Raw genomic sequence first — 16,476 nt, 5'->3', positions numbered from 1 at the left:
TAAATTAGTTGAAAATGAAAACGAAACCAAATCGTCGCATTATGTACGGCTTTGTTGCCATGTACAAGTGTCCAAAATCATTTTTGTGGCTAAGAAGGGCCATTCTTTATTTCTAGAAAAGATCTACACAATAACAAGATTTTTATGGAAAGTATTTACAACATGTAGAAATTGGTCCATACATTTTCCTTTATTGTAAAACAAATCCTGTAGATGTTACTAATGGAAAAAATAGATTAAAAATTATGACTCAATTTAATTTATTACAAATTTAAATTTAGTTGAGGTAAGAATATTAAATTTTAATATAAATAAAAATGGCATCAACCCATTAAAAATCGTTTCATTTAGATTGAATTCGTGGTATATTAGATTGGTTTATCAATCCGAAAAAAAAAAACTCACTTCACTTCTAATTTAACAGTAAAATTCAAAATAAGATAAAATTGTTTGTATTGAAGTAAGGAATAAGCGTACGACAAAGATACGCCCTAAACAACCTTGGTTTTGTAACAGACATGTTTGGAGTACGCGATAATTACAAAGCTGGCTTCCATCCGAATCTGGCTAGCAAGATTAATAAATGAAGCACTCCAACATTCACCCAAACATATATTGCTGTGTAAAAAGGTGTTCTTGCCACATTTTCGTGACAATGATTATCATTATTGGGTTCATATTTAACAGACACAACTTGTTGCTGCACGCGCTACAGCTTACTGTCTTTTTCAGACCAATTCTTGTACCAGCTCATCACTTTCGCTATAAACTCTGCAACAAAATAATTCCAATCATCAATAATTGAATACAGTAAACGGTATAAATGGCAGAAAGTTAGAAAATGTTTTACCTTCTACTTTTAAGTAAGTTAAGGCATTCTTTTTTGTTGAATCAGTGTTCTTCTCATCAGATTCGGACTGTTTTGGAACATGACAGAAGTGCTGCTTCATGGTTTCAAATTTGATTTCACTGGGTCTCTGAGAAGGGACGAAAAAATTACATCAAAACAGAAAAAAAAGTGAAACAGAGAAAAGTGTTATTTACCATGAAGTCCCTGTCGAGTTTGGCAATCCCTGGGCGTAGCGAGTGATGAACAAGAGTGGTTAATTCTGGTACCAAAGACTGCATTCATCAACCAATTTACGCCTTAAGTTGGAACCTTCAAATTTTATTTTCACTTCAAACAAATAGTTCCTTTACCTTGTAAATAAACTCAGGAGGAACATCATGGCTCATAAGACTTCGTAGCTTTCTACGAATGGCGTACAGCCTAATGCAAATATCATCTTCGTAAAAAACTAAACTTCAATGACAAATAGAAACTAAAGCTGCTGTGAAATTCCTTACTGTCGTGGACTTTGTTCTTGGATTATTTTTTTGGCAATATCCAGAATATCTTGTTCCCAACCAGTTAGAATCACGTCGTTCTCTTTGACAGCATCCCTGCATGCAAAATAGTAAACAATATCTATCCAAAATACCCTATTAATCTTTCATCAAACTAGGCATATTTGGCTTCAATATTATCAAAGTGGACAAATTCAACTGAAATTACGAAAATGAGGAAGTCGTGGGGCCCAAACAACTTCAATTGAAGAAGTCGTGTCCCCTGTACGACTTCACACTGTTCATTAGTGTGAAGTCATGCAGGGGGCACGACTTCTTCAATTGAAGTCGTTTGGGCCCCGACTTCACTTTGGATCAAAATTTGTCCATTTTGATAATATTGAAGTCATATTTGCCTAGTTTGATACAAAAACCTCAATTTATCCATCTCTTGCACATTAATTTCACTACCCCTTTCGACAGTATAGGAAGAGGAAAAAAAATGCTTAAACATAAAAATGACAAACCTATTTCGGCAAGTGGCCTCTAACGAACGAATGGCCTGGCGTAGGTTGTTCTTGGACCTCAAAATTATGGTATCGATCAAGTGGCGTGATAACTGTATTCCTTCTGCTTTTGCAATGTTTTCCAAAATCGTAGCTAGCTGTGAGGTGAAAAGCTTATGAGAAGCATGGTATGTACGTTATGTATTGAAAATGCAGGAAACGAGAAAGGAACCTCTTGGGTTGATGGCGATGAAAGGCGGAGAGTGATGCAAAGTGGCTTCACAGGTTGAAGCTTAGATTCATCAGAGCAACAGAAGAAAACCTTATTACACCCTTCGTACTTCTCTAGCAGCCACTTAATATACAACAACGATTCTATCGACAGCTTCTCCGCCTCGTACAAAACGATTGCTTTCAAACAAACCCCAGAGACATTAATTATCGGAAAACATGTTGTTACCTAACAGCAAACCTTTTCCTTCACTTATTATTACTTACCTTTGCAGTTTTCTGGATAACAAGGTTGCGAGTTATCTATCACCTGCCCATATGTTTCCTTGAATAAATCAACAATTACATGTTTTTCGTATCCATTTGTCTCTGACAGATTCACCTCGACATGATGGAGTGATTTCTTTACGCGCACTTGCACACTATCAATCATTTCTCCCTATATGTAAAATAAATAGTTATATATGTATGGTATTCAGGAAGAAATAGTTTATCATTGATGAAAATTCAAGACGGTACCTTCAAAATGAAGTTTCTATATTCTTCTTCGACCTGTGATGTCATTCATCAGTGGTAAAATTATCAGTGTTTTTTGTGCGCATGAACGATAGAAGTATATTTGAGTTAGAATAGTTTACCTGGACCCTGTCGGAGCCGAATACCTCTCCAAGCATAGCCCTTATCATGGATCTCTTCCCCACGCTTGGTGGTCCTTCAAATATAAAGTGGCTGCACCCACAACCACCTTCTACCTGAGAAAAAGTATCAAAAATAAAAATGGACCATACATTATAAATGAATTTTAAGATAGATTATGATACATTAATAACTTTTTTTTTTTAACAACTTTCTTATAATATACTCTATCATTATTTTATTCCGCAAAAACCAATAATAAATTACCACATATATTATTATAAAAAAGTTGTAAACAAAAGTTATTAAAAAAACATTCTTCTTCCAGAAAATATAATTACTCACAAACTAAAAAAAAAGTCTCAAAATGGAAAGTGTAACATTCTTTTTTTACCAACAAAATTTAGAAACAGACAAATCAATATTTAAAAGCTTGTATACTTTAGTTCTAAAATGCACATACGCCTCTACGTTTCTATTATTTATTTCTTAGATTATTCCTTTAAAAGTTAGTATGTATGTTATCTTTGACCAATATAGTTGCCTATCAATCATATTATCTATTATGTTTTATCTGGACTGAGTTGGAGGTGAAAAGACAAATAAAGTAAGAGATGAAAAGGCAAATAAAGTAAGAAAGAAAAAATGATAAGGATTTGTTTAGATTTAAGAAAACCAATTGGAAATGAACGGAAAATTTATATAATAGATTTAATTAATGCGGTATAAAAGAATTAATTAAGTATATAATAAATTACAAAAGGTATCCTTAGTTTAATTTTAATCAAAATGATATAAATTAAAATTTAAAAATAACCAATATTATAAAATCATTAATTTATAAAAGTTAAAGTAGTATTTTAATTTTTGTTGATAACCTTCTACAAAATTAAAAATTAATTAAATTTTAATATAATTTTATATTTGCCTAATAATTTTTTTAGTATTTATTTGATAAGAAGCAAAACAAAAAACACTAATATTATATTAAGATCTAATTAAACTTATTTTTGTTTCAATTCAAATGAAAATATATAGTGATTAAAAATTGTAAGATGAATTTAAATTAATAGTGAATAAAAATGTCATACCAAAATACTTTTGAAACCTTTTGTATTATATTTAATTTTCACTCTAATTTGATGATATTTCTTATTCAAAGTAAATATAAACTAATTTTTTCTTGATTTTTTTTAGATCAATAACAAATTTTGTTAAATAATATATAAGAAAACATGTTTAGTATTTTAAATTTAAATGATTTATTTCTTAAGATATAAATATAAGTGTTCTTTAAAAAGGTTTTGAAACTCAACTTAAACCAACTTTTTATGTGGTTTCATATAGACGTGTGGAAAATTTTTTTCTTTCAATTTCTTTTCCTGTATAGTTCATCTTTCCAAATTTTTTTCACAACTTTCTAGCGTTTTATTGTTTTTTTCACCCAAACCATCCAAATCATTGTCTTTCTCGTATTATCTATTAAAAAACATTTTTTTGACAATTTTTTTTGTAACAAACCTATGTGATAGTTTGTGATTGGTCTGTTTAAAATATACAGACCAATAAAACAGTAACACGTAATTCATTATAAAAAGTTATTAAAAAAAGTTGTTAAAATATTGAGCTACTGGTCTATTATCCCTCTCTTGTCAAAAGTTTCATTAGCACCACATAAAAGCAGTGAAATTCACGATTCGTCTCTTGACATTCTTTTTCAATTATCTTTCAATACTTATGATTTGTTACCTTATTCAATCTATGTAACAACAGAAGATGCACGAAAACACAGAGATACACAAAGACACAAAGTATATAAGCCACAAATACACACGATAAAGGCTAGTTGTTAGCAAAATATAAAAAGTCTTTTTTAACACATCAAAATTACATGTAAATTTTTATTATAAAGAAAGAAAGAGATAGTAAAAATATTCCAAATGACACAAAGTAATTAAACTTAGGTATATCTAACCATTGTTTTTAGGTATGGATTATATCTTATAGAATTACGAGATGCAATTAAAAAAAATAATTAGATTTAGGTATATATAGCTAACCATTGTTTTGAGTTGACTTGCTATGTCTTTGTTGCAGATGAACTCTTCCAAGGCCATGGGTTGGTATTTGGCTGCCCATGTATAATCAGATTCAGACGAAACAACAACTGCTTCTGATGAAACAAGAGGCAACACTTCTTGCACTTCCTCTTCCTTCCACGAATCCATCTCGCTTGTTTCCGATGATTTCTCCCCCAATGGCTTCTCTTCAACAACATCATCATCACTCATCAACTTTGTATCAAAGATTGCTTCTTCTGACACACCCTCAACCTCATCAGTAGCCTGCTCGAATACACTCTCCCCCAAGGCCTTCTCTTCAGTCATCACCATCTCAACATCAACGTCATTCTCTTGATCAACCACAGCAGCAGTTTTCTCCCCAAGTTCCTCCAATGCATGATTGCCAACTTGAGCAGTTTCTTGAGTAACAAAGCCAACGTGATGAGGATCGAGCATCAAGTCCTTCAAAGTAGGGTTCTTGATGTTTGGAAGGTTTGTAGTGAAAGAAGGTTGAAGTGAGCGTGCATGAAAGAAAAGGGTGTAGTGAGTGAGAAGACCTGCATAGTAAGGACTAGGGGTGTAGGAGAGGGAGTTGTGGGGAAAAGGAAGAGGATGGTTGTGAGGAGTCCAGGGACGAATAACAAGGGAATAGTCCGTAAGGCCTTTGTAATAAGGACTGGAAAGGAGGTAGGAGGAAGGGGCGTGAGGATGAGGTTGAGCACAGGAGGGTATGGTGTTCACAATCGCAAGGGAATGGTCAGTCAGACCCTTGTAATAGGGACTGTTGGTGCCGTCGACGTCGTATGCGCGGAGGTTGACCGATGAGTGGGGGCAAGCAGCGGTGGTTTTCCTCCTTCTGGACCGAAACCTGCGACGGTTGGGTGAGATGTGGTTCTTGGACATGCTCTGATGATCGGAAACGTTAACGTTGGATTGCTTCATGGTTGGATTTGGCAGGTTGTGATCGCCATCCACCATTGTTAAGCCTAAGCCTGAAGCTCAAGCTGAATGCATAGGATGTGATGCGATGTGATATATGGGATGTTTCGAAGCAGGCGATAATGTCCATGCAACAAAACAGGTAGGACCGTTATTCACAAGGTCCTCACCGCGCCGACTCTGTCACATTCCCGTCTCATCATAAAATACTTACGTCGAAACATCTATTACTATTATCTTTATTTTTCTATAATTATAATTTACTTAATTAAGTTTTAAATTTTAAATCTTTTACAAATTTAAATATTTACAGTTAAAAAAATTTATTAAACCATTAAAAATAGCTTAATTAACTTTTAAATTTCCAATTTAAATATTTTTAATTAAGTTTCTATTAAAGAATTTATTTGATTGAGTTTTTTCTTTTAAAATTGAGGTGATGTGAATAAAAAAGTAACTATTATTTTCTTTTCATTATTAAAGTTTAATTTAAAAATAAATATACAAATTGAAAGAGATACACAGTTTATAATCTTTAGTAATACAAATAAAGAAAAAATAGTTTGAGATAGTTGAAAATTTATTTTTCTAGATACAGAGGTGACGTATGCAAGACATATATTGACATAAAACTATTAAAATATTTAATTAAGAAAGTGGCAATAGTCTCATTCTCTGTATTATGTATTTTAATTTATAACGTGAGAATATACTATCATACTTATTCAACATTTTTTAAAATCATTTTATACCAATTATTTTGTAATATACAGACTTAATTATAATGTTTCACACATCAATTAACTGATTGTATCCTCTTCTGTTCGAGCAAAACAATTCCAGAAAGTTTGTAAGGGTTGGAAATAATTATACAATGAAAGATATTGATGTATTGTCTAAAATATATAACATTTAGGCAACAATAAACAAATTATCACAAGAATTTAATGAACATGTAATATCACCATCATATAACATTAAACGAATAAAACTAAAGAACAAAAAAATTCCAATTCTTCCAATGTTAGGTATTGATATATGTCAATGTTAAAATTTACAAACAAATTTTTGGTCCATATCACGTCCTTATTTAGTTTATCAATTCTAATGACATTCACTAGTACAAACAAGAAAAGTTCGTGACTTTTCGAGCATGTTAAGCTCCATCGGTTTATCGAGGCTGAGAAATAAAATAAATCATCAGCTGTTTTTCTAAAGAAAATATGGCAAACCCAGGTTTATGCATAAATGCAATTACATCGCAAGACTTTAAAATTTAACATACATTTTTTTTTCAATTGTAAATTCAAACAACGATTAAAACATGCTAAACTGATTATTTGTTTGATGAAGTTTACGAGTGACAGAGTCCTAGGTACAATATAAGAGAAACAGACCTTCCAATACAAAATACTCCTTGACAGATGATATATACCTTACATAATCTAATAAAAGAAAATAGTAGAATGAACTTCCCTAACAGAAGATATTTACTCTTTCAGGTTCATCAATATTTATATATCTATCAAAGCCCCTCCTAGTCCTAATGGGGTTTAGGGAGGTTAAATATATACAGTCTTACCCTTACAAAGGATGCGGCAATTTCAAAGATTTCAACATGTTTTTAGACCACAAGGTTCCCCCTCGGAGAACTGCCTATCCTAGTTATAATATAATTTTTAAACAAAAAAATTCATAGAACCGAACAAAAGAAAACTCAAAAAAGGACTTAAATATTACGGCGAAACCTCTTGGCAATCAGAAATCATAAAGATTATGATTTGTGAAGTAGACTATCATAAAACTGGGTTTGCATTGCAAAACTTCATTCAAAGAAACTGGTACCTTACAGTCATTTTGAACATAGAGCTCCAAGGCCCCTACTTCAAATCGGCTCACAAATCCCATTCACATAATTGAACAGAGATTCACAAAAACGGCATCATTATCCATACAGTGAATACAATGGAGATTTAGGAATTGAAAGGTCTGTATACCTACAAAATGTTAAGAATCCTTCCTATCTGCAGGATCACGATCAACTAAGGCAAGTGGGTCTTCTCCAGTTTCAGATGGGTGCTCGGACGGAGGGGGTTGCTCTTCATTTTCATTGTTCTCAGGGTGGAAATTGATGGGGAACTTCGTGACCCTGGGTTTATCAGACAAAATGTTCCTTTGAACCCGATCAATTAACACCTTTGGTGGGGGTTCCTCTCTCAGCTGCTCATCATCATAATCATTGTTCACGTAATAGCCAACACGAATAAATTCCTGTCCCAGATAAGAGCACGTCAACAGAAGCACTGTCACACCAATTATATCTTCTTCACGAATCTTTGATGGATCCGGTGGATCTGCCTGCAAACCAAACAGTATTTTCAAAGTTAGAGCGAGTGTCTGAGCAATTGCATGGTGCAGCGCAGAATTCGTAAGATTAGTATTCATATCGCTTGCCTGTAAAACGAAGCGATAGTTTCCAACATTGACAGGACCAACAAGGACACTTTCTAATAATTGGTCATAGGTCTCATCCTCAGCAGATCCAACATATATGAGCTTCCATTCCAAATCTGCACCCACAAGACAGCATACATTGTCAAGAGGTTATGGGAGTGAGATTACAGTGAAGAGGCTAGAAAAATAGGCTTCACAGTGACTTCTAGACAAAAATTCAACATGATAATGTAGACTTTGTTCCCAGAAAATCACTTACAAGAAAATATTTCAACAGGCTTTCATATTTACAAGTATAGATTACAAAATTCAAAATAACAGAACAAGGTCAAACAGTAAGAGATGCCTGATACATTTCTTGTTTATTTTAATTGCGTCTTCTAAATAATTTCACATGCTCAACTATCAATTTTTTATTTTAAATCCATTAAGTTTTGAAAAAAGAAAACATTCAAAACAAGGTTTTAGAAGCAATTAACAGAAACAGCAGAAGATATTTTTTCCATTCAGCTCGTTATCTCAGAGTAATGAATCGCTCAGAGACAATTTTCTGGGAAACAAGAATTTGGTCATACAAATTCAAGAAAAAAGGCTTTCGAATGTGCTCGGCAGGCATACAAATTTTAGGGAAAAAAGAAAAAAAAAACACTAAACAAACAAAGCCTGAGTCATTAAAAAGTACAGTCTTACAGAATCATCTTGCAATGGTATTTAGTTCTCGGTTACTTTGTGAGACGAGTAACCCAACCCATCGTATAGAATGAAAGACAAAGAAAATTGTAATATTAATAAAAAAAAACAGGCTTGTGCGAATGATTAAGCAGGGTTTTGGGTATTAAATTAGACGAAAAAATTGGGGATTGCAGAGATAATGATAAGAAAAGCGGAGGATGAAAGAAGGTGCAAAGATCCGTGAAAGGGAAAGATAGAGAGAGGGGATTGAGTAAGAAGTGATGGAGTGAGGGTTTGAAGAGAGGGATGAAGAAACCCTAAAAGAAAGAGAAAGAGAGAGAATATGTTACCGTCTTTGAGAGCGGTGAGGCACTCGTAGGAAATCTCGAACTGAAAAGGGGTGAGAAAGGAAGCAGGGTTGTCAAGGACGGTGACGTTGGTGATGTTCACAGCACTCATGCTGATGTTGCTGTTGATTCTTCTCTTTTCTTTTCTCTTCTTCTCAGACAATGAATCAATGAACCAATCAAAGAATGTTGGAAACCTCAAGAACCGCACTTTCCTGTTGTTGGCGGGAGAGGGTTTGAAGACACCAAAAAATACCTCCTTTTTCACTCCCACTGTTTATTATTTATTTCTATCTTACTTCAATTTCAACTTTCTTTTAACTTTAAATATTTTCAATTCATTTTTTATTAATTTTTTCTATTCAAATTAATTGTTTGATTGATTATTATCTGTTTGTTGTCTTCATTGTTTGTATCAACTTGTCACGAGGTAAGGTTTTATAAAACAATTTCATTGTTAATGCATAATTTTTTTTTATTATTTTAATTAAAAATATGTTAAATAATAAAAAAATATTTTTCCATAATTTCCATATCATCGTTGTTATTATTAAATGTAGTCCTAATTAACTATCCTGATTATTAAATGTAGTGATGATAATGGTTTTTGTTATACTTTAATGAAAATCATCTTTCATTAATTATAATAATTTTTGTATTAATTACATAACTTTATATTTTTCAACACTTACGTACAAATAATAAGTAAGATAATGAGTCATGATAAAAATAATAATGTAAAAAAAATAAACAGCAAAATTCAACTAAAATATTGGATATTATATCGAACAAAATAAAAGTTAGCAATGACTCAACTAATATAATTATTTATTTCACCAATAGTTGCAGTAACAATGTTTTAAAAATAATGGCCTTGACTAAATTATTAAGTTATTGGATTATTGATTGAATCCATGTTCTGTAACTAAATTAAAGGAACTTTTAGTAAATAATGTACTATTTTTAAAATAAAATGACAACTCTTAGATTTACAAATATCACTAAACAATTAATTGACTAAATATGTAAAATATTATCAAATATATTAAATTAATATTTCTAATTAATGACATTTTTAAAAATATTATATAAAACATAAATATTCATAAAATTTAGTATGGACAAAAATTTAAGGGGAAAAATAATATTTTTTACAATTTGTAAAATCTCTTATATACCATTCTTTTTAAGATATTTTATAATAAATGAGAGTATTTAATAACACTTCTACTAAAACATCAAGTGGCATGCCTTGATGTGTTGAGCCATTTCTTCTCCATTTCCATAATTTTAACCTGAATTATAGTAGATTTAAAAATTTAAAATTTAAAAACTGAACTATAAATTTTTTATTAAAGATTTCCTTAATAACGTCATATATTTTATTTAATAAATTTTTATAATTCACTAAATTTTAAAAATATTACAGAACCACAGGTTATATTATTAACAAAAAAACAAGGATTACAAATTTTATAGTTTTTTTTTTTTTTAATTTTAGCCAATAATAATGAGTATTAAAAAAAATGAAATATTCTGATGGAAAAATTTGCTATATGTTAATATCATAACATAAGAAATGTTATTATATATGCAGAAATACAATATAATATACTGTGATTAAGTATTTAGCCACAAAAACAACAATTGTTGCAAAATTTATTGCGATTTTATACTTGATTTGTTAACAACATAAAATAACAATTGTTTATAATATTATGATTTTTTTTTGTTGATAATATTATGATTTATTGAATTCACTTGTTAGGAACAGAAAATAATAATTATAAAATTTACTATGATTTTTTAATTTCAATGAAAATTAATTTCCTTCAAAAGCATTATAGAGGTAACTTAAAGATTACATTCTTGATACACAATTATTACTCGTCTTCTTAGTTCTATCCTTATTTTATATGTAAACACACACACACACACATTGCAAGCATTTTATAACTGAACTAAGTGTAAACACTTTAAGTAGATGTCTGAAGTCATATTTTTCTCATTTTTGTTGAAGCGTGCAATTTTTCCCTACTCCCCAAGAAAAAGAACTATGTTTAGTACTAGTCTATACTATCCATATACATACATACGTATACATCTTTACTCTAACATGGAAGAAAACTGTATTCTTCCAGATATCAGGGAAGTGATTTATCGGCTTCTAGTTGCTTTGATGCAATGTCATGGAACTGTGAGGCCTTAACAGGTTCTTCCTGAAACAAAATCACATCTCATGAATATACTCCGCAGTGCAAACTAAAGTGCAAATTATAACTAAATCATTTAAATGCATACTATAGCTTCTAGACTATCTTGGAGGTCAAAACACCCTTGTACTGTTGGCGTTCTGAAAGTGAGCTCTCCTTGAAGCTGTGAAAACAAACCACCCAACGCTAATTATCTTGGATTAAAAATTTTGAGCCAACTAGTTTCAAAATGTAAGCCGTAAATCACTACCGGTCTTTGCATCCTGTGCTGCATCCCATAATGTGGACCACGGCTTGCAATGGAATGCAATTGCCCCTGAAGATTGAAACAAAATATGAGATTCAAAACATCTCCCATCCAACTGAAAAAAAAAAAGAGTGCAGATAATACATCTTCAAGCACACTCTGCTGAGTCCCATAATAAGCATCAAGGGTCGAAGCTCTAGAATCTAAGTCCTGTGAGAACAAAAACTTATCTTATGTATCCAAAAGAATAAAATAGAAATTAAGAGGAGAATGAACATTTACGAAAACTGTTACTGTTAAAGTACTATCTCTAGATTCTTTCTGGACTATCATGTGCAGAGAAATATCCGTACCACAGTTTGCATGTTCTGCTGATAAATGTAACAATTATTGAAGTTGTGCGCTCTTGTAATTCTCTGTTCCTGCACATAAAGATAACACTGATGACCCTAAAAAGTATGAGCAATATTAGAATTCTGAGCTTTATCCGTTCATGACAAGGCCAAGAAAGTAATAAAGGCAAACCCTCTTTCTGAGATCATCCATCGTCTTGATATTGATTCTTTCTGGATCAGAGGATTCCTGTAATATACAAAATCTGTTTAAGAAGGTCCACCACTTACTACAAGTCACTACAAGTTCTAGCAGCACCATAACAGTTGATCATCAACTAACCCTTTTACTGAATGACTTCCTTTTCTTAGTAGGTTTTGCCCTGTTGCAGCCATAATTTTTATCTCGAACATCAAAAGCATCAAGAGCCAACTTGTTGGGATCCGAAGTGCTTCTGGCAGAATATTTTGTGTTCACACAGTGTTTATACATTTCTTCCATGGCCTGAGATGCAACACGGTAAGTATCTTCAGATAAAGATCCAATTTGACTTAATACAATTGCCCGCCTACAAAGGTCATTAAATCGTTGAACTCTATTAGCAGTCCTGGTAATTATGTCACCAGAAAATTGATCGGCCATTGAATCTTTTGTCCATCGTTTTAAAATATAATAGGATGGAATGCTGGTTATGCCCGACTTCTGAAGGACAAGCATTGCATGTCTACATAGAAAACCTTTGTATTGAAATAAACAACATGAACACCAGACATACAAATCTGCTTCCTTCCAAGAAACAATAAATTTCTTCCGCTTCTCAAAATCATGAACAAGAAATGTCAAAGTTTCCCTTCCTTCTGTTTCCATCTGCAGATGACAGGACATCATTCCCAATATTTCCAACTGAAAATTTCTAAATATGGCATCAGTAAAAATTGCGGATAGCTGCTTCTCAAAAGGTGATAAAGATCTTAATGTAGGTTGCTTTTGTTTTGTTTCAATGTCAGCTTTGGCTTCAATGTCAAAACAGTCTACAGAGAAAACTTTATACTGTTCAATAAATTCCTCAAAGGTAGAATCAACACGGATATACTTGTCAAAGAAAGATGATACACTCTCAGATCTTACAATTGTTGATAATCCAACCAAAGAAATGTCCCGCATGAATGTAGGCGCCCACTTTTTACGATCTTCATACAATGACCGAACCAATTCATCATCCTTTAGTTCAATTCTATTCATCAACTTCCACCATCTCTCTTCAAATTTCTCATCTGAACAGTAATGATGAATGCATTTGTCAAAATTTTCCATAAAATTATTATTTTCATTTATGATATAATCCAAATTCTTGGTTATTTTACATAAAACATGTGATAGGCAGAAACAGTGATGTTTATCTGGAAACACTTCCATGACAGCTTCTTTCAAGAATTGCTCCTGATCTGTGATAATCACCTCGGGAGGTAGGTTACTCATTGCCTTGAGCCATGCTTGCATTAACCACATAAAAGCTGAAACAGACTCTTCCCCAACCAGAGCACATCCAAGTAAAATGTACTGGAAGTGATGGTTGACCCCGACAAAAGGAACAAAAGGAATTTTATATTTGTTTTTCAGGTAAAAAGTGTCAATCAACACAATATCATGAAACTTTTTATAATCAAATATTCCTTTTGAGTCAACCCAAAATACAGTTCTCAAATGTCTATCCTGATCCAGGTCTATTGCATAAAAGAAGTTTGGATTTTCACACTGCATAGAGATAAAGTATTCGATGATCAACTGCACATCTCCCTCGTCTAGAGCCAATTGCATGCCCTTCTTACGACAAGCTAGATTACTTATTTGTTTGCTACGTCCCGTGACAAAATCATCGGGACAGATCTCATGATTGTGCTCTTTTACAAAATTGTATATAATCCAATTCCCATCTATCTTCTTCTTCATATGCATTCCAGCCTTACAGTCTGTCTTTGTACATGGTCGTGGATTAACAGCTGTACCGGACTCACGCTTACTTCCAAATCTAGAACAAACAATTTTAATATCAATAAATTTTCCAGACTTTTTCGAGCGTCGACTGGCTTTTATCGTGATGCCAAAACCCACTAAGCGAGCATATTCTCTGTAGAAAGAATAGGCAGCCTCCTTTGATTCAAATTCCAAGCCATTTTGTGGTTCTTTAATGGGAAATCTATCAATTGCATCCACTTGATTAGAATTCAAATCCACCGGATCCTGACAGCAGAAATCTTTTTCACTTAAAACTTCCTTACAGTGTGCAGTCATTGACGAAGGATTGATTTTATGCTCCTCAATACATATATCACATGTTGTATCTGTAAGATTATTTCCACTAGATCCAATATTAAGCTTCTCATGCTCACATATAGGTACCTCTAGATCAATGTCCATGGAGGGCACATCAAAAGGAGAAGGAACTTGTGTCACAGTAGCTGAAAGGGAGAGAATATAAATAAGCAACAACAATCTTATAAACGCAAAATACGAGTACAATCCCATGTGCAAGTAATAAGGCCATAAAAACATTTGGAATGATCATATATTAACACACAATGAAGAAAACAAAAGCAAATAAATCTTCAGGATATGTACAATTTCAAGATTCTGCAGTAAACAGAATAATATTTAAATTTTATATACAAATTAGACTGTGACTATAAATTTCATATTTAATTAATACTGATGTAATATTTGATTCTATATATTCGTAAATTGATTTTAACAAGATTAAAAGTCATCTAACATTTCTATTTTACAAAAACAAATAAATGAAGCATATCTTCATGGAATAATAACTATGTAGTAAACAATTCATTGTTCAATCAAGGAATGTAAAACAACTTCTATATACTAGGAACTTGACTACGAAAATAAAAACTAGGACTGCAATTAATCAATTGACAGGTCCAGCCCTTAGAGTTGAGGAAAAGGAAATAATCATAAAATGAAGGAAAATGAAGAAAAAAAAGCAGCAGTATCGGTGTCTCCTAAAAAGATTGGATGAAATGTGTTTTTCTGTATTGAAAAGAGGGGTGATACAAACATTATATACAAATTGTAGAGTATTTAATCCGTCTTGTTTTCCAACCTATTCAAGCAAGATTTCAAACAAAGTTGATACGCACATGGTAAAAACAACAGCACACTGGAGATTAATCCCACAAATACGACAGAGTTTTCGAAATTTAGCAAAACTGTCTGACTGCTGCATTCATTCATTTTGATAAGGAAGAATGAAAATGACATCAAAAGAATCTCAGTAGCAGGAACCCAAAGTCACCATTTATTATCCCATTAGCCGAATATGATCATATGAATTACTTGAAAAATTAACAAAGAATAAGCGACATTGGGTAAGTTCGAGGGTTGAAAGGATGAGTGGTGAAGTGGGTGAGCTAAAATGTAATACCCACTCATCTCAATTTCAAGAAACCATACACTCAAATTGAATAATAAAACAGATACGGTCGTCGAAGCATATGGTAATGAAAAAAAAAGATAGAAACTGCAGGAAATTAAAGGAAATAGAAATTGAAAAAAAGTAGAAACCTAAAGTGAGTTGTTGACAAAGGCGGCATTGCTGAGAAGATGAAGAAAGACAAAATCAAGAAGATGCTTTGCTTTCTCCCTTCACTCCAGTCCAGGCAACGCTACAATCTACACAACCACGCAACCTTAGTTTTTGTTATTAAACTAAAAATATGTATTTTTATTATTTAACACTGTTATAACAAGACATTCTTTTTGAATTCAGACATCATATACAATTATTAAATTAAGGGCACCTTAGGAAAAGATTCTGGCACTCAACAAAAAAATAATAATGAATAAACTGCTATCTTAATTCTTGAAACTGAAAAGTTATTGTCAGTCGCATCTAGTCTTTAAATCAAAGGAAATTAAAAAATATTTAATTGCGAGTTGATAACCCTATTAATCTAAAATTAATATATACATATATACGACTTGTGTAAAAAAAAAAGATTAAATAATAATATAGATTAACTTTATATATTTATTTGATTTTTTTTCATAAGAAAATTTACAGATTTAACATATATTAGTGCAAAAATTAAAATTGGTCCGTGGAAATAGTAGTTGTTTCGGGCTTGAATCCTAATGACACCCCTTTAAATACAAAATAAACTATTTGTAAAGAATATGTCAAGAAAGGATTTCTTTTTTCATAAAATAGCAAATATCGGAAGAGACAACTTGTTTACATTATCATATTTGAATTTTTACCTCAATAATATACCTAATAAATAATTTGGTGACAAATAATCCGATAAGTGATACTATCAAGTGAAATTCTAATTCTAATCAGAGAATACCACAACTAATGATATTATATATAACTTTTATTACGGAAAAAAATGTAAAAATATTGCTCCCCAGAATGTGTCTTCGGTTATACTATTGAAATTCCAAAAGAGAAAAAAATTGTCCCATATTAACCACTTACATGACTTAGATTTTGCT

General features: G+C 31.9%; 3 protein-coding genes across 5 annotated transcripts; all 3 read right to left on the bottom strand.

The window, feature by feature from the left end:
- Window positions 1–429: 429 nt before the first annotated feature.
- On the bottom strand, window positions 430–5,755 carry LOC124832277 (replication factor C subunit 3-like). Its single transcript, XM_088108080.1, has 11 exons — window positions 4,760–5,755; window positions 2,702–2,815; window positions 2,583–2,615; window positions 2,331–2,502; window positions 2,065–2,243; window positions 1,854–1,990; window positions 1,348–1,443; window positions 1,201–1,270; window positions 1,045–1,122; window positions 851–977; window positions 430–771 (listed from the first exon to the last, which is right to left on the bottom strand). Exons 1-11 carry the CDS (start codon window positions 5,738–5,740, stop codon window positions 710–712), a joined length of 2,049 nt encoding a protein of 682 aa, XP_087964206.1. The 5' UTR covers window positions 5,741–5,755; the 3' UTR covers window positions 430–709.
- Window positions 5,756–7,490: 1,735 nt separating this feature from the next.
- Window positions 7,491–9,424, bottom strand: LOC124832272 (histone chaperone ASF1B-like). The gene is made up of 3 exons (XM_047306444.2): window positions 9,178–9,424; window positions 8,156–8,271; window positions 7,491–8,059 (listed from the first exon to the last, which is right to left on the bottom strand). Exons 1-3 carry the CDS (start codon window positions 9,284–9,286, stop codon window positions 7,709–7,711), a joined length of 576 nt encoding a protein of 191 aa, XP_047162400.2. The 5' UTR covers window positions 9,287–9,424; the 3' UTR covers window positions 7,491–7,708.
- A 1,731-nt stretch (window positions 9,425–11,155) lies between these two features.
- Window positions 11,156–15,698, bottom strand: FRS2 (FAR1-related sequence 2). 3 transcript variants are annotated; one of them, XM_047306404.2, is made up of 8 exons: window positions 15,544–15,698; window positions 12,310–14,426; window positions 12,160–12,216; window positions 11,988–12,056; window positions 11,779–11,844; window positions 11,638–11,703; window positions 11,476–11,550; window positions 11,156–11,393 (listed from the first exon to the last, which is right to left on the bottom strand). In XM_047306404.2, exons 2-8 carry the CDS (start codon window positions 14,383–14,385, stop codon window positions 11,319–11,321), a joined length of 2,484 nt encoding a protein of 827 aa, XP_047162360.2. In that variant the 5' UTR covers window positions 14,386–14,426; window positions 15,544–15,698; the 3' UTR covers window positions 11,156–11,318. The 3 variants fall into 3 exon arrangements, with proteins under 3 accessions (XP_047162360.2, XP_087963631.1, XP_087963632.1); XM_088107505.1 differs by having other exon boundaries at window positions 11,156–11,389; XM_088107506.1 differs by lacking the exon at window positions 15,544–15,698 and having other exon boundaries at window positions 11,638–11,844; window positions 12,310–14,425.
- Window positions 15,699–16,476: the final 778 nt, after the last annotated feature.

Source organism: Vigna umbellata, chromosome 2, assembly GCF_029865625.1.
Source record: "Vigna umbellata cultivar VRB3 chromosome 2, Vumbellata_1.0, whole genome shotgun sequence".
Classification (NCBI taxonomy): domain Eukaryota; kingdom Viridiplantae; phylum Streptophyta; class Magnoliopsida; order Fabales; family Fabaceae; genus Vigna; species Vigna umbellata.
This window is presented reverse-complemented; position numbering and strand designations above follow the sequence as displayed.